Below are 23,556 nucleotides of genomic sequence, written 5' to 3' on the forward strand. Positions count from 1 at the left end.
TAAACAGGAAAAAGGGCAGCTGGGGTGGGAATGGAGGGGAGCACAGCACTCCATTTGGGAATAGTTTTCCTGCCGCAAGAGTGGGGAGGCCAATCAGAAAAAAGGAAGGAAAAACTTGAAAATTAACTTGAAATTATATTAAATACACTGCATTTACAATATAAAAGCAATATTATTATTATTATTATCATTATTATTATTATTAAGACACCCTGAATGATACTCAAAGTCTCATTAGACTACATATACTAGCCTATATCAAGTCAACACAATTAAGTCTGTTACTGTTGGAAGGCATATTTGCATTTGATACCATATTCCTTCAATTAAACAGACTGACTCTATGGCAATGCAATGTTTTACTAATGAACTTTCACAGCTGTCTGCATGACTTAGCTTGGTATCCTCTATTAACATCACAGAAAGGAATGTGGGAATTATATTTAAACCATTCCTTTTCTGCTAGAAAATTAATTTAGTCTAGAGAATTAATTTTGACCTTAGCTGATTCCAAGCGGAATATTGGGTTTTGCCACAAACAAACCATTTCAGCCTCCCCGTCCCGAATCTCACACTCTCCTTTCCCTCTCAGCTTCCACTCTGCAGTCAGGGGTAATCGACGAGGACAAACAGTAGGAAGCAGGTAGGAAACATCTTGCGTGTAAACCCACCACCACATTCTAACATCCTTTTCCTCTGGGCAGTAAACACTATCATAGGGGAAATGGGCAAAGAGAGAGAGAAAGAGAAACAGCATTTGCCAGAACCTTTCGCCCCGCACTGGTGTTCTGTCCTGCTTTTCCAAAAGGCAGCTCTACAGGGATCCTCTCTGCAGCCTGCGTTTATGTTTTTCCAAGAGCAAAGTTAATGTTCTGGAAAACAGAAACTATGACTTCAGTAACTGTATGGTACAGCGACTGAGCTCCAGTGAGTAATTTCCACTAAGATGTAGGCTAAAGCCTGTAGAATGGATCATGGCTTTTGCACAGACAGTGGATCTTCACCAGTGAGACAGGGAAACAAATCATTCAGTTTTGAAGCTACAGAGCACGAGACTGACTTTTTTCAATATGACGGGAAAAAATTATATATATAACCATCCCAAGACCCATCTCCTCAAGTTTGGTGACAGAGGTTTCTCTGTGGCTGTTCCCTGCCTGTGGTGCCCTCTTCCAGTTAACATCAGGGAAGCAGAGAGTGTAGAGAGCAGTCTCTAATCAAGGCCCACCTCTTATGTGACCTAGCCAATAGCTCCACTATTGTCTTCATCCATATGTTTTTTTGTTTGTGTTTATACTTTATTCTGTATTAGTGTCCTATGTATTGGTTTTGCCTTCTGTACTTAAATGTTTTTTACCCGTTTAACTTTACCAAGAGACTTTGGGCTCTGTAAAGGTGCTATTTAAATAAAATGTATTATTATTATTATTATTATTATTATTCTCCTTATTATTATTATTAGAAAGCAGCATTATACAATCACTCATCCAGTAGTAACCCTAGCAGACTCAGGAATGTAAATGGAACAGCTGGGGTAGAATAGGAATATGTGGTGGCTTTCCAGGGGTCTCTGACAGCAGTGCTATTTGAGTGCTGCAGGAATCCTACCTGTAAGTCACAGACATAGGCCTGGAATGGTGGCTGAAGCCTAGGTTCTACCATAATAACATGATCTTTCTGTTCAATACAAAGTAGAGAATAATAATATTTACTAAGAATAATTCTTCACATTTAATAAAAAAGCGACGTATTCGCAAATTATCAGAGACTATGTCTGTCTTCAGTTTGGTCCCTGGTGGTGTTTTACTAATATGCATTGGCTGGGTTTGTTCTGATACTCTTTGTTTGTGACAGCGTTCCACATAGACCGTACAGAATTGGGGCCTCTAGTCATCAGGCCTTAATTCTGTGTGTCTCCTTTCCCCCCACTCTCACAGACTGACAGTCACTATGGGAGTGGCTACAGCAAAGACCATCACCACAACGCATTATGTGGTCGCTCCCCACCCCCTTATTTACGCGTCTTTGAGCACGCTCACTCCTGCCAGCGCTGACTGCCCATGTTCCATTATGAGAGCCCACCCCCTCACCCTCCCTCCACTAACCGCTGCCTGACTGCAATCGTATCGGGTCCAGTTTTTCTGCCTGCATGGCAGTGTATCTGTTTTTTATTGGCTTATATAAGCCTGTGGTGTACTTAATAAACATCGCTACTTTCCATTAAAGGTGCCTGTCCCAATTTTCTAATGAAACAGCTTACAGGAGTTTCTTATTGTGCATAACAAATCACATCTTACAATTCTAAGATGTTTTCCAACAAATAAGGCAGGACCAACAGAAAATTATATCCCTGGATAGATAGAGTAGATATCAACAGACTCATTCTCAGAACAATGACACCGTGAAGTCAGGACTCTTGACCATGCCTGACTTGACTGTGGCTGACAGTTTTGGCTATAGCATCGCTCCAAACTGCAGTGTTTCAGTTGGCAGGGAATGCTGCACTGTGTCAAACTAAGCCACTGTTTGGCCAGGTCCCTGTAGTCCTAAGTAGTGTCGTCCACCAGTGCAGCGGCTGTGTTTCAGTGGTTGGTGGACTAAAAAATGGCTGCAGGCTATAAGTGTGCCAGTCTGCCAATCTGCAGCCTGCCAATGGGCACAGAAATATGATTAGGCATCCCAAATTTGGATAAATATGAAATAATCAACTGTTCCATAATGTAATATGTTTATGAACTGTGCAATGGGGAATTACCACTCAGGACACTGAATTATGACCAGAACATAACCAGCTTTAATGAAATTATATCTGGAACAATGACGAAGACCACACCTCAAAATCACACACAGAAGGTTTTAAAGTCATGATCAGGACAAACCCAGCCTTGGAGTACAATTACAGCCCACCATTACAAGGATCATATCACAGAGCACTTAGTAAACGTCCCAGGTTTTAGTTATGTAGAATTTATGTTTGTATATTGAGAACACAGGGCCAAAATTCTGTGAATTTTCTGAACTTTTCAGTCATCAACCACAGAACACCTTTGCACACCTGGCCCAGGAAATTCCAGATTTGACTGAAATATTGAAAATCATCCAAATAAGTACAGGCTCATCTTAAACCCACAACTGCAATATACTCTCCTGGTTACATTCACAAAAACAGACCTCAAGTTTGCGAAATACAGTACATTCCATCAAAAGCAAATGGTGTGCCTTGAAACCCTGGAAGACAATCCATCGCAAATTCCTTGATACTCTGGGAATAAGAACAAAAATGCTGCCACGTGGCAGTGAGAAGGACACTGTGTCCCGAGGCCTGGATAAGAACACACCAAATGTGGCAGATCCATAGAGATACTCCAGGGGCACACCCAATATTTACAGTATGAACTAGAGAAGGAAAATGGGTGACAACACAGTCCATCAGTTTGAACGTATCATTGCTCATACTGACGCTGCCTTCACCTGTCGAGAACATAGCCATTAGTCACAAGCCAGGGTAATTCACTCAAGGAAGCGCAAGCTTGATTTTGATCTCGGCATACCCAAATTCCACCTTTCAGTGTGGAGCGACTGCAGCTCCACAACAGAAATGGGGGAAAAACAATATTGCAAGATCCTATCACAGCAGGAAACAGCAGCTGGTACATTGCCATAGGCTTTTTCTGTGGCATGCACCAGGAGGTGATTTGGACATTACAGATCATTGCTAGAGAAACCATTCTATTCCAGATGGCTTCGGTAGAATTGTCATTTCAGAATGGTGAATGCACAGATTTAACTAAGCTTAACCTTAACTAAACTAACACATTTTTTAATAAAATGAATGGCTTCTTTTAAGCAGTACCAGACTGCTCACAATTTTTCATCCAAAGTCAAATAATCGGCTTCCAGGTTCATTTTCTTTCTGCATTCCTCATCGAGCCACAGTGGAAGGTCAGAGCAGCTAAATGAGGTCCAAAGGCTGCACATCAGCTATCCCTGCACTACAGGATCACAGCAGGGTCACATTATCAATATGAAACAGACCAGTTATACATCAGTAGCCTGACTTCTTGCAAACAATGTAAAACATAAGCCTCACATTTCTCTATATACTCAAATAGGTAATTGACTGGCAATGAGCTGACTGGAGTTCAAACCAATGCTGCTTAAAACAGAATTGGATTTTTTAAATCTGACTTAATTGAGCTGGTACTCACACATCGGTTCAGTTCATGTGAACACAGGTTGTTTCATTCATTCTTACTTAAATACAAACCCCTTTCAGCATCATACAAACTTTTCAAAGACATGGGTGAAGAAGGATTTCACATTTCAAAAGTAATAAAGGACCCTGCCTAAGCACTTAAACATAGCCTACTATGGACTACTGCATCTAGCATAGTATATAAACCTTATCTGTTCCTTAACCATTCATTATTATCAGCACTAATGTACATTTCAACTGAACGAGCTAGTAAAGCAGGAGGTGCATGTAATTCAATAATGCATTTTATTTACTGTAAAATTCCAGAAATTATGAAACATTCACTTGATAAATATTTAATTTCAAACAGCCGGAGTAAACGATACATAGTAGTTGGCGTATGTGCAACAAAATAATTCCTGTAAACTTTTCACACAACATAGTTCAGCTGCGAGGTAATCAATACAAAGAAAGTGGGACAGAAAACATTCTTATTCGCTTCCTTAAAACGAACAAAAGGATGGAATTATTTATGTGGTGAATCCTTTTGGAATTTAAAACCTAAAACAAAGCCATATGCGAAACAAAAACGCCCGACACATTAACCCAACATGACTTTTGAATAGGAGTTTTATTTCGTAAAATAATATCTAAAAGTATTGCCTTACCTTGAATCATCAGGTCATTTGCCGACTTTTCGCGAAGATTTGCAAACTATTGTAACACTTTTTAGGAAGCTCACGTCCGTCTTAAAATGTTTTATTTGCAATAAACTAATTGAGACGTACAAATAACGGTATTGCCAGTTTAGTTCCTTCCATCGACGATGCCAACAAAGAAAGACTTATCGAACTAAATTAAAATACATCTGTTCTATGTGACCAAAACCATATATATAAAAAAAAGATTCCAGACGTGGTCCATAAATCGGTGCGCTTTCGCAGCCACTGTGTCGCATCTACCTAGAATTTACTGCATTTCTAGAGCTAGTCTTAGCTCAGTTTAAAACAAACAGTGCGGCTTCTCTCAGTGACAGGAGAATACTTCAGCCCGAGAACGCTCGCCCTCCCTACGTTTCCTATGGCTCAGCTTGCCTAGCATCTCAAGTAAGGGGGGCGTAGGATCTGGCGCGACGCCAAGGAAGATTTGAGAGGAAAACAGGGGGTGATGTATTAGCCTACGAGGGATTAAACTTGTTAAATGAATTTGCGCCCGACCCCAAAAGTTAACCGTGCATTAATACACGCTAATAAAACGTTGTTGATAAAATAAAATTCAGCGACGTGGCCCACACACCATGTAGCCCAATGCAAATCTTTATTTTAGATGTTGATGAAAGTTCTAAAATTTTGTCAAATTGCTTCATGGGCTTAAATATTGATCGTAGGTAGGCTACATGACAGAACAGCATTATTTTCCCATGAAAACAAAAGCATTGCACCTCATGCTGACCTAGGCTACTTCATGTAGGCTACCATCGCATGTAACACTGTATTACTTATAGGCCTATTCAAACGAAATGTTGTCTATGTAGCCACATGCCTACGAAATAGGCTATAGCCTAACTTAGTTCGACGCAAGTTGCAAATGAGTAGTTACCTTTGCTGTGTGCTAGAAACCTTTTGTCCTAGCCTAATATTTGTTTCGCAGCCTCTCCTGAAAATATAACTGTCTCAAGAAAGGATGTTCAGCATGTCTTGCAGAAATATCAGCGTGATTGACGATGGGTATTTTAGGCTCACAATTGTATCTCAGGCCCAAGTAAGTCTTTTTTTTTTTTTTTTTTTTTTTTTTTAAGAATCTAGGGAATGGTTTCCTTAAAAACACTGAGCTGGTAGCGATAAGCGGAATGTCAAGACATCTGTTTTTCCTGTCTGGACATACAATGCTGCCAGGACAGATAAATGAGTTGTCACTACTGCGCATCATGATCTCAGTCGCCCGGTCGTTGCGGCCTATACAGGTTATAGTGCGGAGGCGTTAAAATGTTAAATGCGTTAAAATGTAGCTTGGAGTAGCATCAACACAGTATCAGTATCAGACATAGTCGAATCAAGTTCATATAGAGGAATAAAACGAGTAATTTTTCTCCCTTCAACTCCTTCAGAAACAATGGTCGGACGGCAATTGTGGCTGCCAGTCCAAGTGTTGAGTATTGAGGACCTCTTGTGGTTGAAGATAGCATTTTTTTACGTTAAAAATGTCACTGTTCTTTTACTCGCCGTCTGTCGATCTGTCGATTCAAATGTGTCTGTCATGGTGATTATTGGGTATGTTAATTTGCTTAGTTTATACAGACAAATATACACAAGATAAAAATGGCTACAAACCTGCAAAATAATCGTAGAGTTATACGAGATTACATTGTCAGCATTCTATGGTCTCAAAACCTAACGTGATTGGATACAGATGATGCAAGGGCAAAGTTTGTACTTCTGGTGTCATGTCAGCTTGCATTACCGGCAGCGTGGTCTAGTGCTGCTTTATTACCTGCTCGCATTGCAGTATCTGAATAAAAATATGATCAATAAGATCTTATCAGTTGATTGAAGAGCTGTTCGTAATATCTGAAGGTAAAGTTAATAGAAACCAGTTATAAATCGATGTAAATATGCGAAAAGATAAGTTACCTGGCCACTTTAAACAGGGGTATCCGGCGAAGTGGCGGCTAGCTAATGAAATTGAAATGTATAGTCTTCACACTGTAATACAGCGCATTTGTTATATGTAAACTGATATGTAGCGATTATGTTATATTGTTGGAGTGTCTAGTTAGCTAGCAATTTAAGTGTTAAGATTAGTAACTTGGTGGTTGCAAAAATGAATTTCTCTCACTTCGATTTAGAAATGGCAGGTGCAGTAGAAGAAAAAAGTCGAGGGTTGAAGTTCGCCGAACAACAACTCATTCGACACGGTTGGGAACAAGGTGACATTTATATTAGATTAATCTAAATATTTTGTTAGCCAAGCTTGTCGACTGTCATATTAGCCTAATCGACGTTTGTGAGTAAAATGACGTTCACGCGTTTGCTGCAAAATAACAATGCTTCACTGTAAAATTATTATAACTTTGGATTGGCTCACTGTGACATACTTAGTAAATTATCCAAGTTGTCTAAATACTGGTGCATGTGCACTATATCAGACGAAGTACTCGCCAACACATTTGTGACAAACCTTACTTATAATAAGTAATGCAGTTTTATTTAAGAGTTGTCCATGGAATGTATTGTAACTACAGAACCACACCACTGATCACTTTCAGGAAAAGGTCTTGGCAGGGATGGGAGTGGAATTTCAGAGGCCATCAAAGTCAAAGTAAAATGTGACAAGGGAGGGGTGAGTCTTTTTTTTTTGCTTACATTTTACTCTGAATCAAACCACTGGGTTTGAAGATGGTAAATGTTTTTAAAATACGGGGATATTAAGGACCAAGTGATCTAAATGCTTTTGACCAGTTACCTTAAGCTTTCTCTTTAGTATGTGAAACACATGTTCAGTTGGATTCAGATCAGGTGACTGACTTGGCCAGGCAAGAATTTTCCAGTTTTTAGCTTTGAAAAACTCCTTTGTTGCTTTAGCCATATATATATAATTCTCTTGCTTTTGTATGAAGCACCGTCCAATGAGTTTGGAGGAATTTGCATGAAATTGAGGAAATAGGATGTGTCTGTACACTTCAGAATTCATTCTGCAGCTGCTATCACTGAAGACCATGGCATGAATTTCATAATTCAGCATATTGTTGCTTCTTACATGTAGCCATTCTGGGATTATTGATGTATTTCCTCTACAGGTTGGTCACAGTCAGGGGGAGCAGTTCACCTTCCACTGGTGGGACCACATCTTCAACAAGGCCTCCTCCAACCTGGTCGTGGAGTCCGGCCAGGTCAGTATCATCAAGCAAACTAGTGCAGCTTTGCAGTCTCAGACTTCACAACACAGATCCATGTGGATGTTGCTGCACAGGAAGAGCAGCAGTGCAGACAGGGGGATTTGTGATGGATCTCTTGGGATCAGTGCTTACTGTGGTGCAGTGTTCTCATCATGTTCCCCAACCTCTGGGCCGCATGTGACACGGCCTCTCTTGTGACGTGTGACAGGAGGGCATTAAGGTGAAGAAGGTCACAGGAGAGGAAGAGGAGGGTGTGATATCCAACAAGAAGCCCCGTAAGGCGGAGCTAGCCAAGGCCAAGCTGTACGGACGCTTCGTCAAGGTACTCAACCCATGTTGTAAAGGCTGAAGGCTGGGGATTTGGATGGGTGGCGGTTGTCAAATAACCTGGTCATAGGGTTGTGTATCTAGAGCTGGTTCCGAATGGGAACCGGTTCCAGATTTCCAAGAACTGGGAATCCGTCAAGAAATGTGCGTTTCAAATCTGCTTATAGAGTGCAACAGATTGTTTCCCCCCATTGTGAGAGTGGCCTTCATTGTGTGACAACCCTGTGTCAGTTTTACAATTTTTGATGAGAAAGTAAGGGAGGATATTAATTGAATCACATTACCTGATTAATCATCCAGAAAACAACAGTTTTCCATCCTCTCTTATTTCGTTAAGTTTTATTTGACTCTGTCTAATGCAAATATTAGTAGAACGCAAATGCTCATATTTCAGTGTAGAGAGAGACTGTTATTCAGGTCAAGGAAGGAGCTCATGTTATACTGGGCGACCACTACTTGCATGTTTCTGAAGTTGATCATTCACTCTTTTCCCACCAGTCAGGAACCCTTTGGTCTGGAGAAGAACAAACAGAAAAACAGTCTTCCAGTTCAGAGGACAGCAGCGAATCAGAGGATGAGGACCAAAGACTAGACCTGTCTTCCACCACCAAGTATGAAGAGCTGCTGATTTTGCTGTGTTGATGTTCCTCTGGGTGTGGCAAATGTTTACTGATTCTACCCAGATCAGATCTGTCTGATTTGCGCCATGCTTTCTCTTTGTGAATAGGCTGTCAGACGCAGATCTTGTGAAAGCTTGCGGAGGACGGACTGCACACAAGTAGGATGGCAGCCCGGAATGTTTGAATGATGGGTCATGTGAACACTTGAGCTCTATTTAGTTTACAGTCCTTTATAAAGTATGCAGGGGGGCATACTCTACTAAACCAATGAAGGTAGAAACAAAATGTCTATGAATGGCTGCAGATGGATGCAGTGTTAGCTTTGCTAATTAGTGGTAGACACACACCTTCCAGCATCTCCAAAAGCAGTTATTTACACTTTTATCTTGCTTTTGTACTGGATACACAGGGATGAAATTGATATCAATCTTATCGTCTAACTATGGCTAAGATAGCCAAAAAGAGATTTACCAAAAAAGTTGGACTATCCGTTTAACTACTATTGTAGATCGGAGTACACTTGTGTAGTTTTTTGCATTGTAGACTCACAGTGCACTTAAATATGAGAGCTCATTGTTAATTTTGTTTCTACATTCTCTTTTCAACCAGAGGAGCCAGGCATGGCCTGACCATGTGTGCCAAGCTAGCCAGGCTGGAGCAACAGGAGCTGGAGTTTATGGAGAAGTATGGCAAGAAGAGCCAAACCGCAAAGACCATCAGCACAGAGACGGCCTCCAACTCTGCTGCCCATAGTCCCACGGGAGGAGAGCCTGAGGGGGACGAGGGCAAGGGCAAGAAAACAAAAAAGAAAAAGAAAAAATCGTCTGAGGACAAAGCGGAGAGGATGCTCAAAGAGGACAGGCAAACAGCCCCACTTCCTGAAACGGACGGGCCGCCCATCGTTGCACAAAAGAGGAAGAAACGGTCTAAGGAGACACGCGAGACTGTGGGTGAAGGACCATCGAGCATTCCGAGTTCCCCCCGGAAAAGCTGCAAAAAGAAAAGACGTTCTTTTGAGGAGAAGACGTCAATAGAGGTGAGGGAAAACTGTGGTTCCGAGTACGAGGTAAAAGAGGACTATGTTAAAGAAGGTAGTAAAGGTGGAGAAAAAGCCTTTACAGAGCAGAGAGGGGAACATGCTTTCATTCCAGAGGTAAACCACGACAAAAATGTTCCCAAAAAGAAGAAACGCAGTAAGAACAAAGTCGTGGCATCTGTAGCAACAGAAGGGGACTGCAGCAATGATGCAGAATCGAATATGACTGAGACAGTTCGCAAAAAGAAGAGGAAAGTGAGCAGCGATGCTAGCATCCTACAGCTTGAGCAAGAGGAAGAGCAGAATACACAACAAGCGCAGAAGAAGAAGAAAAAAACACGTAAAGGGCAGGAGAAGGTGGAAGATGAAGGAAGGGATGAAACCAGGGCAGTGAAAAAGAAAAAGAAGAAAAGATCTTGTGAACCTGAACATGATTGACTGAAAAGGAGCCCGGAAATGGGAAGGGAAAAGTGTTTAAAGAATTTTTCGCTCAATTGTAGGAGCATTTAGCTATAAGACAGGCTGTATTACACTGCTATAAGACAGGCTGCCCTAGACTACAGACAGAGCAAAGGCAGTCTTATCAAATGGGTGTTACAGTAACCCCTTACATATCTGAAACACCCAGTCTATCACTTTTGGTTGATTGGAATGCTGTTAAAATGCATCATTAACCCAAGACTAAAGTGAAATGTTTTATGGTCAGTGATTTGCCGACTGAACTGCGTGTTGGTTTCCCCAAGCACAGGGTCAGAGTATAGCAATTTATGCATCACTTTTGTGCCAAAACAGAAGACCAAGTAATTCAAGCAGTCTCTTTATTGCATCATTTAAACTACTCAGAAAATTTTCCAATGCTGTGCAGCACTATGAATTTAGAGTTTTTAAAATTACAGTATTTAATATGACTTCCAGTGAATACAGGTAAGGGCACGCTCATTTGAGTGTCTTGCATATTTTCTGAATCATATTGAAGGATTGTATCTTTCTTTATTCAGACGTTTCATTTTAAATTCTGCCCTATCTTTGCTCCTAACAGTATTGGGCATATTTCAAGTCTGATTACTGTAACAGTTGTGAGTATGTCTAGTAGGATCTTTGCACCATTGACTGCTGTAAAGTAGTGTTTCTGTTCTGTTCACTTATTTCCTCACTGAATACGATTCAGGTTGAGATTAGTCATGGTAATGCTGTATTTATGTATCCCATCTATGAAATAAGACAAGGCCTTCATTAGGCTCTAATGAACTCTGCCTTGACAGCATGGCCTTTGGTAAAAACAATAAAGTGGATTTTTATTAGATGCTTTGTCTTTTTTTTTTTTTTTTTTTGGAGCGACTCGTCTGACATTTTAACGAGGAATCATTTAAATTTTTGTTGTTCTTTAAACATGCACACACACACACACACGCACACACATGCTCACGCACACGCGGGACTGCAGATAAGGGGGGACAACTGGTACACTTTGTCCCGGGTCACAGCTCTGTGTGGCTGTAAAGCTGCCGTCCCCGTCGCACGCAACGAGAGAGCTCACTGTCAGCGCCACTCCGGAAGTATGCACACGCACGGACGCACGCACACATGCACACATGCACACACGCCTGTATTGTTTAAGGAAAATGAGTCCAAGCAGCACTCCTACGATTGTGACGATTTTGCGAGTTTACTTTATTGGACAAGATTATATTTGCATTAATTAATTACTAGATTAATTATATATGTTACCATGCTTTGTGCACTACAGTGCCATCTGCTGGTGGGGCCTGACCCCACAGGTGCCTAATTTTTCTCCTTGTCTAACGGCCAGTTCAAAGGGTTTGGGTGAGTGATTGAGACCAAAAATAAGAGTGTAGTCAGGGACCCTCCCACCTTCCCATCTTCAGGCCAGAAACTTGAACCAGTGTAACAGCGTCGCAAGAATCAGGAAGAGCTCCTTGCATGCAAGACTCTCTGCTAGACACACCCAAGCACTGCAACACACACCCACACTGTCATGTCAAACTGCCAAAACCAAAATTTGTGTAATATTTAAACATTTGAATGTCCAAAGGCAATTCCTTCACTGTTCAGGAGGACACACTTTTCAGTTCATCATAAATAGTAAAATTCTGTAAACAATTGTTTAACCATATTATTGATCCAATTGTTGAATTACAGGCTTGGATGGAAACGACATGAAAAAAAAATGAATAAGCAACTAAAGGATGAAAGTTGCCTGTTCCTGATCCAGAATATCCTCATGCAGATTGAGCTCAAAGCACCTCCCAAAATCAGGCACTAGAGGGAGCAGCAGTGACGAGGGCCTCTGAAGTGTCTGCGTTTATATTCATCCTTCAGTTTTTGCACTACGCCCTGTCTGAAAATGCCATAAAATAATGTTTCATTGTAAAAACATTAAGTGTTGTCACATGAATGTTTAAATAGAAGGCACAACCATATGTGATGCAGAAATATATGTTATGTATTGATATGCATTGATGTGTGCAAAGTACTCATAAGCTTACTAGTGCACTTTTATATTACTTTGAGATGATCAAGTTAAGCTCTTTAAATACACAACCTTCTATAGAATGTCCCTCTCGCTAAGCTGTTTGAGAAAGCTTGAATAATACAAAAAAATATTGGCATATATCTAATGTTCTAAAATAATTTTATTTTATAATATTAGACAGAAAAAAAGAATGGTTTTATTCTTTACATTGTATATCATTATTACAGCATGATTACTTGTCACATATGAAGAAAATTCTGGAATGATGAAAGCCACATTTCAGATGTATATTTTTAGATGATTCTTTTTTAAAATCAGTGCAAAAAAGAAAGAGTGATCACAGCATTCTGCTTACATCCCAGGGCTTGTAGAGTTAACACCAAATGCACATTGCTGGTCACTCCTCCCTATGCCCCTCCACTCCCGCCCCTCTTTTCCTTAACCCTCCCCCTTTTCTGAATCTCAGTATGAAAGGGGTGTTTCTCATAAGCATCTGCACTCCAAGGGGCACTGAGCCGTAGACCACCAGCCCTGCTGACACCCCACACGCCAGTGAGAGAAAGAGAGAGTGGATAGAGACAAACAGAAAGAGAGAGACATTCCTGTAACATGGCGGTCCCAGTGACTCGACAGTTCCGTGGCCACCTCGGGTCAGAGAAGCACCAGATGCTGGATCTCAACAAACGGCTGGAGACGTACCTGAGCCGGGTGAAGCTCCTGGAGGAGGAAAACGAGCTTCTCAAGGAGGAGATCCAGGCACTGAAGGGGAGCAGGAACACCCAGGCTTGGAAGGGAGAGCTGGAGGGCCAACTGAGGAAAGCCAGGGGGGAGGTGGAGGCAGCGTGGATGGAGAGGGACAGGGTGGAGCTGGAGGTGGGGAACCTGAGTGAGGATCTGCAGGCTCTACAGTTCCAGAGGCAGAAGGAGGCCGCCACCCAGGCGGAGGCCAGGAAGAGGATGGTGGAGAGCAAGAAGGAGCTGGAGGAGGAGAGGAGGGCCCAGATCTGGCTGCGGGAGAAGGTGGCCCAGCTGGAGAAGGAGCTGCAGCTCCAGCTGGACATCCACCAGGAGGAGGTGTCCCATCTGCAAGCCAGGCTGAGCCACGCCCGGCCTGTCTTCATGGCCCCTCCGCAGACACAGGTCCTCGACCTTCAGGATCTGGGCCACCAGTATTCACAGAGGGCGACCCGGGCGTGGCAGGAGGCGGCAGCTACATACCAGGACCAAGTGAAGCGACTGGAGGACTCACTATCCCAGGCCAGGGATCATACGGCCCAAGTGACCCAGGAAAAAAGGGAGAGCAGTTTGATGGTGCAGCACCTGGCCAAGGAGCTGGATGGGGCCCAGAACAAGAAGAAGTTGCTGGAGGAGAAAGTTTCACAACAAAGGAACAGAGACCTGAAGGAGCTTGAGCTACTCCAGGTGAGAAGTGGTGTAAAGGTGCTGTCCTTGTTATGGGGAAATTATACACTGATAATCTTGTTTTATAATTGTACTATAATCTACATTTCAGTAACATTTTATTGCAAAAAGATGTCAATTTTGAAGTCCAACAAAATTATTTGAACCACATATAGGCTGTTCCATGAGCTACTGTAAACACTGGTGTTACTCCAGAAGCAGGATTAACTGGGGGAAAAGATGAATATGCAACCTTTTTTTACCTTATATGACCATAATATGCTCTAAACATTCTAGCCTAATCCTGGAATAGCCTTATACATCTTCATATGACAGGAAGTATGATACGACAGGACGTTCTGTGACAATATTCTATGAAATGAACAGGAAGGAGTGATGAGTTTTCAAACCTGAAGTAAGTCAAGCAGCATATGTTCGGTCGTCAGCAATGCTGGATGATGCTTCTTTATAAAGTCGTGCAGTAGGTCTTCTGCCAGGCACAATGACAGTATTGCAGTGGAAAACATATTACCACCTGCCGTACTCAACGCGTGTAAATCCTTTGTATTTGTTTAGAATAAAAATGGCTCCTATGTAGAGGTGAGGTACGTTTGAATGAATTGATCTCAGTTCTTCTGGTTAGATTCCATTAATAAACTACTGATGAGATTGGGTAATCCCAATATATTTGACTGTGGATCTCATCTGTTCTCTGACCAATTTCAGGTAAAGGAACACACAGGTAATGCATACAGCAAGAGAAAACAGAGAAGAGAAAGTAAACATGTCAACTGAAAATTCAGACATTGAAATTCTTCCATTAAACATTTTTAGGTTTTATGTGATTTATTTATATAAGCTAATTTAAAAACTTAAAGTTTATTGGAATGATAAATTAAGTTTGTGTTCTTTTGATCCATTTCAACTTGAGCCAGCTGCAGCAGTTGGAAAAGGCTGATCCCTTCTGAGTTTATCACAATGCAGCCTTAGTTTCTCTGTCTCCCTATTTTGTCTCGGACAGGCCAGTGCATTGTGTACCTTCTCAATGTCCGGCCAACGGTTGGAAAGCATTGTGCAACGCTGCGTTGTCTCTTTAGCTCAAGCCTGTGGACTGCGAGGAAGAAAACTCATTTTAAATGCAAATGATCCCCTTCTTTTTAAAATTCTGGGATACAAGAGTGAGCTGGGTGGGCAGGGTTGGGGAGATATTTGATTATGTGTTGGCAGACAGCAGCCAGGAATTGCTTCCAGGTCACTGAAGTATTAAATGAGTTAAAAAGGTCAACAAATCACATTGCGGCTCCATGAGATTGAGAGCTGCAATTCCTGCAGTTTCAAGCCCCATGTTGGTTTTTTGCACATGCTAAAAAGGTTTTGGCCTTTGATGCTGTCGAAATTCATTACAAGGGCTGCAATTTAGGGTTTATTGGGTTATGAGTCATGTGTTCATATTCGTGTTTCTTTTTTATTATTATTTTATCTTTCCATCTTGTCTTCCTGTTTCTCAGGCCCATCTGGAATCCCTGGAGGGGGAGAAGGCAAACATGAGGGACCAGATTTCTGACATCCTGGATGACAGACACAACCTCATGCAGCTGAAGATGTCTCTGGGGCTGGAGGTGGCCACCTACAGGTACAAGTCTCAGACATTTCCCTGTTCCCATCAATCCCTACACCTAAGTACTAAGGCCTGCTCTGTAACCACCGTAGTATTCATCAGTCAGGGTCGCTCATTATTGTGACTCCTACCAAGGGCATATCCATAGCCAGAGCCATGATCTGAGTGCAAAATGGAATGCTAACCTAATTATATACAGCTCAGTGGCCTCTTTGTCATGTTCTTCATTCACCATCACCTGCCTGTCCTCATAAAACTTCCAACCACGTCATTTTAGTGAAATACAACATAGAGAAACAGAAATGTTCGGGCCTGGGTCAAACATTTTATATTCTTTTTTTCAGCAGCCTGACTATGCTTTGCTATGCTATGCTGGCTATGTTTTAAATCTGGGAAGAGCAAAGCCTAGAATGAAGTTGTCATGAACCTTTGGATTTGTTGCATGAGAAGGAGTAGCTTTCTAAAGAGAGGGTCATTGGACAGATTGGGGCCATTTCTTTCTTGTGCAGAGAAACTTTGGAGCTCATCACTGAAAAGGGACCTTTTCTCTCCTCCCCCAGTATTGACCCAGGTCCATCTGCTGCGGAAAAAAAAAACAGCCACAGCGTTCTGGGAGTATGTGGGAGTAGAGGCAAGGAAACAGACAGGATAAATGGCATCTAAATGATTTTCTTTAGACATATCAATTTCATCCTTGAGGCCAGCAGTCTACAGCAATAATTTCAATCCATTATGTAGCAGAGTTGGTGCACCTACGTGCATCAAAAACATAGAAGTGATGTAAGATGGCATCCCACACTGTGAATTTGACCTAATTATATAAGAGCTTGCCAGTGTTCACTAATTATAATATATAGAAGGCATGGCCATTCAGTCAGATTATTTTGTTCATGTATTGCCTAAACTCTCAAATTATTATATACATTTTAATTATGTATATTGGCTCCAGATGAATCTGAGCGGTCATATTTACAATAATGGCACATCTAAATGATGAAATTGGAGCAGACCTCAGAACGAGGGTAATAATGCTGCTCGGGCTGCTGGGAACTGCTGTGTCTGTCCGCCTGTGTGTCGGTATGTCAGCGAGGCCTTATGAGTCAGAGACCTCATATCTCAGGCATTGCTCGCAAGATAAAGGGAATGACAGCAGTCTACCCCAGATGGCCAGACAATGAGAGAGCTGTCACTGCATTACCATAACAACAGATTCTGCCTGCTGCTTCTGTCTAACAAAAGGCACCACCCACCTGCCTATCGCCTAAAAAGCACCCAGACTAAAAAAAAACAAAAAAAAAAACACGCTGACTAAATTCTCTCAATAGACCAAACAACATCCCAAATGAATTCTTGTCAAGTCATGGCATGTTTGTATGTTTTTTTTATGCTCTTACATTATTACCAGTCATAAATAAATGACACTAAGTCTGAAGAGGCTAAAAGGTTAGATCCACTAAAATATATTTAAATCTGATATCTGATGTAACCTTGCCTATTTCAGTCATAATTAACATTACACTTACTTTCAGTCAGTGTTCCCTTTAAACCTTTAAATGAACACCCTTTAAGTGTTAATTATCTGTCAATTGCTACAGTTTCCACATTGCACTGCTGTACAGATGCATTAGCTGGTTTGTACTGCATGTGTCCTTTACAATCAAGAGTGTTTCACCTAAGCACATCTCTCTGACCATGTCTTTTTTGCAGAGCTTTGTTGGACAATGAGAGTCTGAGAGTCGACAAGCCTTCCATCAACGATCCCTGGGGGTCATTTACAGTTGGTATGTCTCGCAGAAGCATAGATGTATTATACATTAGTGTAATGGAGAGATGTAGAAGATTTTTTACTTCTTTATGCAAAAAATGAATGAATAAAAAAATTTGCTGTTTGAAAAAATCTATGTCAATAAATGTACAAAATATTTTTTTCGCATTTAACAGCAGTACATTGTATTGCAATAACACTGTATAGCCCAAGTCTGAAAGATGATCCTAATTAATTATTTGTAGAGCAATATCCTATTGTGCACTCAGAAAGCTTAGCATGACCCCTTTCTGCACATGCCCACATCGTTCCTAGGATAATGGGTGATGTGATTCTACACTGAATGTGCTTTCTGCTCGGTAATGTGAGCTGCCCATAGTGGTCCCTAAAGGTCATTCAATCACATGACCTTCCTGTAATTTTAACCAGATGGAAGGAAGAGATGATCAATATCTACCCATTAAAACCTATCCTGTCTAATCCCTGTGACTAGGGCATTGGGGTGTGCTTGCCTAGTCTTTATCTAATTCAGAATGCATTCGTTTAATGCACATTTATTCCAAGTAATTTAAAAATATTTTAATTTTATTTGAAATTTTATTTGAAATGTATTTATTTCTTTATTTTTAAATACCAGGGGTTTTACGTTAAGCCAATTTTAGTTTCAGGAAACATTAAATGGTTTGGCTGATGAATTCATTCATCTATACAGGAACATGCATATTTTTATAGAAAATATTAAATATAACAAAATTATATCAACTGTAAACTATGTCCTGAAGTGATTATATATTTTCTTTCCATTTGATGGTCCTTTGTGAGCACACATTGAATGATGATGACTAATTGTCATTGCCTGTGCCTGTACCCATGACCGTTCAACAAGATGTGTCCATTCAAACATATTTTCCTGTGTCATTCGTAGATGGAGGGTCCAGCCATCGAGGTGTTAAGCAAAAGCTCCAGACTACACAAAATGGCAGCCACATCACCACCCCTATTTCCATTAATCTTGGGAAGAGAACTCAAGACATAGCAGTGGCCACGGCAATGAGACCTGTCCAGATCTCACAACAAGATGCCTTTAAGCCCAAGAGTGCTGGGTTTACAGAAGAACGAGGTGGATGGAGTGTGGAATCCTCCCAGCATGCAGTTCAGTCAACACCTTGCCCTGAAGGTGTGTTGAACGGTAATGGTTCAATTGAACACTTCAGGGAGAAGGAGGTCCAGGAAGAGGTTAGTCATGATGCAGCTCTCTCAGCCACAAGATCGCTGGAAGTAGATGCCGCTGGCGCACCAGTGGAGAACTGTAGCATTGATCAGTTTGCCGCGGGAGGCTCAGATGTCAGCATGGATCAAATGGGAGAAAAGGAAGAGCATTCACTCAATGCAGAGCCTGAAAAACACACAGGTCTGAATGGCGCAGAGCCCAACGTGGAGCTACAGTCTACTGCTTGTCACTCAACAGTTTTCAGCGCTGATGTTCCTTCACAGTTCCATCCAGAGATCCCAGCACCTGGTAGCTCCAATGTCACGCTGAATCTCTCAGAGCCTGAACCACATCAATCTTCCAAGGATTGTGAAGACGCGGTGGTGCCAGCGGGAGGGGCCATTGAATCTGAACACGCTCCCTTATATGTCTGGGGAGAAAAGGAAGAAGTGAGAGAAGAGACTGAGCGAGCAGTTGCTAAAGCCTCTGAATTTGAATTAGGATCAGGGTCTGATATTAAAGACATGGATTATGCTTTCGATTCAACAAATGATTATAGCAACCTTGGTGATTTCAATAAATATGTGCAAGCTGCAGAAAAATGCGACTCAATTATGTCATTAAAAGCCACCATGCTATCAGAAGAGGTTTTGAGTCATGAGGGCAAAACAAAAGAAGGTCTAGTTAATGAAAATGAAAATAAGATAAAAGATAAGTGCAATGGAGATGATCTGCCTGATGGGTCTGAGCCTGCAGAGCAAGTGGAAGATGAGTTGGAGTCAGAGAAGGCCAGATTGGATACATGGGATGGAGGCAATGTAAGTGAGACAAAGACTGACAGTACAGACAATAATGAGGAACTGGGCCATGATAATGAATCAGTACAGGGAGAAATGAGAGAGGGAATGGATGATATGATGAATGAAGTGATGGAGAGCAGTCCAATGGAAGAAAATAGACTAGATTTAGACACTGAAATTGCTGTCGTTTCTGCTGATGGAGATCCCGTCTTACAAATAGATGTAAATCCAGGGGACATCCAACAAGAGCAGACATCCTCAGATGCAGAGCAGCTGGACTTCTCTGAGGAGGAGAATGCCTCCCATTCGTGGAGGACTGAGGGTGGAGAGCTGGAGAGCAATGGCAGCTACTCGCTGGAGAACACCCTTGCTGACACACGCCCGCTGATCCGTTACAAGAGCGATGAGGCGGATATGAACACTCAGGCCTCGCAATTGGGGGACAGTGACTTAAGCGAGGATGAAGGTAATGATGACAAAGGATGTTGGGGAGAGGACAGAAGAAGGGTTATCACATCCAAAAGCATAGATTTCATGGAGGACCTGGATGAAGAGCCTGAGAGGGACGCAGCGAAAGAGGAGGCTGCTGGAGAACTCTTCCAAGGAGAAGAGATGGATGCTTCCAGCTGTCCAACGGGGGAAGAAATTATTTTCACAGATGATGAAGAAAGTGAGAAAGTTGTAGAAGAGGGCGTAGCTTTGCAGGATGAAACCAATCATGTGGCAGGGCCCACAGATTTCATGACCGATCCAATGGAAAACAGCAGTGAAGAGGAAAATGGTGGACATAGGCATGTGGTGCAGGAGAGGGATTCACTGTCCCTCTATTCTAATGATGACTTGAAAGGTGAGACAGTAGACAATGAAGCTGCATTGGGACTTCAGACTGAGTACCGTGACAATAAACTAGAGGAAACTGAGACCCTAAAGCCACTGGATTCTGTCAACAGCGGCAGGGAGGTGAGTTCTCAGAGTCATTCAGACACAGAGGAGGAAGTCATAAGATCACATACTGAGTCCTTAGCTGCTGCATTTTTATCTCCTCCAAGTGTACTACAGGAATTATGCGAACAACCACCGTTTAGTAGAACTGTAGAAATAACACCAACACAAAATACAAACTCAGTTGAGGGTCCAGGAGAGGGAGCACACGCTGAGGAAACAGAAGTTCTTACCGACAGGAGAGAAGAAGGACAGAATATGTCTATGCTAACTAATGTGGATTTCACAGATGAGCTTTCCCTGCACAGTGAGTTCAGCAGCACTATGGGAAGTATCGTTAATACTGCCAATTCTGACTTAGATGAATACAGTTCTGAAGATGACTCACCCAATGCCAGTCAGTCGTTGCAGCCCATTAAACAGGAAGAAGTGCCTGTGAATCAGGAGGAATCGGTGGCCAGACTCAGTACAAGCAATCTTTCTGAAGGCCTGGGTGAATCAGCGAGGCATTCCTCAGAAGTCTCTCATCCTCGCCCAGAGAATGTAGCAGAGGAAGTTACTGATGAGAGAACAGAATGGGATGCAGTCCTACAGGACCAAAGGGAGAGCCCAAGTGCAAAGCTATGGGGACATGAATCACTTATTCAAAGTGTTGAGAATGTAGCTGAATGTTCGCAGATGTTTTTACACAATGAGGGTGAGGTTGGCATAGATTGTATTGCTGAAGAGAAGTTGAGGGTTGCCAGCCAGCCCTCTGGAGGTTCTCCTAACATCACATCAGATGAGGAGGATGGTATCTTCAAGGTTAAGGAAACTGAAGCACTACACCAAACCAATGGGAAATGCCATGACCTTCATAACTTACGAAGTACTACTTTACACGAACATGACTGGAGCTCATCAAAGAAGATGGAGGCTGCATATAATCCTCAAGAGAAACTTGCTTTTGGAGTGTCATGGGGAGACATGGAGAACCTCTTGGGGACAAGTGAGCACACTGAAGGAAACATGAAGATGTCCCAGGTCCCATCTCTGACAGAGCAGAAACAAATTCCAGTGCAGGTAAATCAGCTCTCAGGTGGAAAGATGGAGGAAGATGGAAACCATTCAGAAGATTCTCTGGATGAAGGGGATTCCTGGTCCTCCGGGGAAGAATAAAAAGGACTTCTAGAGATCAGGGGAAGTGTTTCATTAGAGAACCGCAGTCCTTCTCTTTTATACTAACAATAATTTTACAACTGAACAGAAGGTGTTTCTTGGTTTGTAATACACCTCCACTGCAACACTAATTGTGTTCTATTTATGAAGTCGAACTCACCAAATTAAGATCCTTTACCATTATGTAACTACAAGCTTGCACATCATTAATTATGCTAAAGTAGGATACTCAGAGGACTGTTGGTATGTGAACACCAAGGCTGTGAATTCAATTAATGGCAACATGTCAAAAATGCCTTAACATAACCTACTCCCTCAAAGGTTCTATTTAACACATTTTCAGTATGTAGCAAACTGTCAGGACTGCCTTTCAATCTGGCCAGCATATAGAAGATGAACATTAAAGCCATTCATGCAAGAAAATGTCCACAATCAAGTCTGGACCAGCATAGGGTCAAACCTGTCATTGATTGCCATGATTGATTTTGCATTTACCAGTAAGAATGAACAAAGTGGAGCAGTGTACTCACCAGCACCTGTGTTGGGCAGTTGGGCTGATCTATTATTTAGGCACACTGGTGACTTCCTTTTCAAAATCTCATTTTGCACTAAGCACTGTCTGCACTGAATTAATTACCATGTTTTACCATAGGGGGAATAATCCACAACTAGGCATTTGTAGTAGAACCCAGGGGCCTGTTTCCAGCTGAATCTAAATCCTGCCTTCACAGACTCCCTCCTAGTTCCCACACAGGTTTTATAAACCTGTGACCAAACAGTTTCACTAGAATACACCGCCAAGGGACTTATTGTGCATGTCTCAAATTATTGTTGTTATTTAACTGCTCCTTCTATTTAAGCTCCTGAAATGTAACCTGATCAGGTTCAAACATATAGGTGGGATTCATTGCAAAACCATGCTCTATAAAATTACAGCCACCTTTTTGACACTTGGTTATGTAAACTCATTAGATATTTTAATTTAAGCAATTGTGATATCACAGGTTTGAATAGTAATAATAATAATATTTAAAAAAACAGATTGTGTTCAGGTTCATGATGACTAACGCGAAGCATGAACAGTACAGTAGGGGTATGCATTTCTGTAATGTGTGGAATTCAGGAATATTCATGCAGTTTCTCCACAAATTTGTGCAATAACACAGGTAGGCCTATTTTAAACTACAATACAGCATAATTTAGCCTAAGATCATTCAGGTGGACATGGCCATACTTGGTAATACAGCAGCTAGGCTTTCCAATAGATACTTGCAAAAGCTACCACTGAATTCACATTCACCTCTCAACATAGTGCCTGCCATATCCACTCAGGTAGAAATGAAACAGCGAGGGTATATGAGGAAGTTTAGGTTGTGTGTTGAAGGATGGGATTGAAGGTTGTCTGTACACCAAGTGTGCACACCAACTATACAGCACTGAACTGTGAACATTGGATGGAAAAAGCTATCCAGTAACAGTGGCACAGACCAGAACTGACTGTTAAGTTCAGAACTGCCTGTTTTAAATCATTAGTTAAAAAGTACAATTCTTTCATGAGATCACATGTTAAAGGTTCCTCTGAGTCTAACTTTTTAGTCTGGCACCAGTACAACTTGATTACCTTTGGTACTTGCATAAAAAATGACATTTCTGGGTCTTTTGTGTTGTTGTATTGCTTTGATTGGATTCTTTGTGAACACCCATGCATGGTGGATTTTCGAAAACCTAACCTTGTAGTATTATGGAAAATAAACTCATTTGAAAGTGGTTTGTAGTGTGTTTCAATCTTTTCAAACTTACCAAATTTCATGGCTCGGAATGTAGGTAAATTTGATCTAGTAAAAAGATCCAAAAATAAGAAACTCTTTAATATAATGGATAATGAAATGAATAAAAGGTAGGTCATTAAGGCACTGTGTAAATTAGAATGAACCAATTTATCCTATATAATGATAACCTTTTAGAGATAAAAGGAAAAAATATATATTGTCCATTCCTGCCTCATCCAAATCCTCTCCCACATAATTTTTTCCTTGAGGTTGAAATAAAATCCTGGTTTTCATACACTGATGAAAGTCACTACCCCTTGCCTGTT

General features: G+C 41.5%; 3 protein-coding genes across 5 annotated transcripts in view; 2 read left to right on the forward strand and 1 right to left on the reverse strand.

Moving 5' to 3' along the window:
- The window catches only part of LOC118211108 (platelet endothelial aggregation receptor 1-like), a 33,888-nt gene extending 27,954 nt beyond the window's left edge, over positions 1–5,934 (reverse strand). Inside the window, exon 1 of one of the 2 annotated variants that reach the window (XM_035387973.1) lies at positions 5,795–5,934. The gene's annotated coding sequence lies outside the window, so the exon portion shown is untranslated. Of the gene's footprint in view, positions 1–4,863; positions 5,675–5,794 lie in introns of those variants that run through there. The other variant, XM_035387964.1, reaches the window with a different exon arrangement.
- A 680-nt stretch (positions 5,935–6,614) lies between these two features.
- gpatch4 (G patch domain containing 4) lies at positions 6,615–11,376 on the forward strand. The gene is made up of 8 exons (XM_035430592.1): positions 6,615–6,768; positions 7,041–7,121; positions 7,461–7,534; positions 7,992–8,084; positions 8,299–8,412; positions 8,916–9,028; positions 9,145–9,195; positions 9,647–11,376. The coding sequence occupies exons 2-8, from the start codon at positions 7,043–7,045 to the stop codon at positions 10,509–10,511; spliced, it is 1,389 nt and encodes a 462-aa protein (XP_035286483.1). The 5' UTR covers positions 6,615–6,768; positions 7,041–7,042; the 3' UTR covers positions 10,512–11,376.
- A 1,648-nt stretch (positions 11,377–13,024) lies between these two features.
- nes (nestin) lies at positions 13,025–23,228 on the forward strand. 2 transcript variants are annotated; one of them, XM_035405742.1, is made up of 5 exons: positions 13,025–13,989; positions 15,477–15,601; positions 17,294–17,367; positions 18,277–18,687; positions 18,718–23,228. In XM_035405742.1, exons 1-5 carry the CDS (start codon positions 13,177–13,179, stop codon positions 21,459–21,461), a joined length of 4,167 nt encoding a protein of 1,388 aa, XP_035261633.1. In that variant the 5' UTR covers positions 13,025–13,176; the 3' UTR covers positions 21,462–23,228. The 2 variants fall into 2 exon arrangements, with proteins under 2 accessions (XP_035261633.1, XP_035261623.1); XM_035405732.1 differs by having other exon boundaries at positions 18,277–23,228.
- Positions 23,229–23,556: the final 328 nt, after the last annotated feature.

The sequence above is a fragment of the Anguilla anguilla genome, chromosome 1, assembly GCF_013347855.1.
Source record: "Anguilla anguilla isolate fAngAng1 chromosome 1, fAngAng1.pri, whole genome shotgun sequence".
NCBI lineage: Eukaryota > Metazoa > Chordata > Actinopteri > Anguilliformes > Anguillidae > Anguilla > Anguilla anguilla.

Bases quoted from the DNA above. Each gene is read 5' to 3' on its own strand.
- gpatch4 (XM_035430592.1), top strand. From the start codon at position 7,043: ATGGCAGGTGCAGTAGAAGAAAAAAGTCGAGGGTTGAAGTTCGCCGAA. The intron at 7,535-7,991 runs GTGAGTCTTTTT...TTTCCTCTACAG, and splicing joins TAAAATGTGACAAGGGAGGG to GTTGGTCACAGTCAGGGGGA. The intron at 8,413-8,915 runs GTACTCAACCCA...TTTTCCCACCAG, and splicing joins TGTACGGACGCTTCGTCAAG to TCAGGAACCCTTTGGTCTGG.
- nes (XM_035405732.1), top strand. From the start codon at position 13,177: ATGGCGGTCCCAGTGACTCGACAGTTCCGTGGCCACCTCGGGTCAGAG. The intron at 15,602-17,293 runs GTACAAGTCTCA...TCTTTTTTGCAG, and splicing joins CTGGAGGTGGCCACCTACAG to AGCTTTGTTGGACAATGAGA. The intron at 17,368-18,276 runs GTATGTCTCGCA...TGTCATTCGTAG, and splicing joins CTGGGGGTCATTTACAGTTG to ATGGAGGGTCCAGCCATCGA.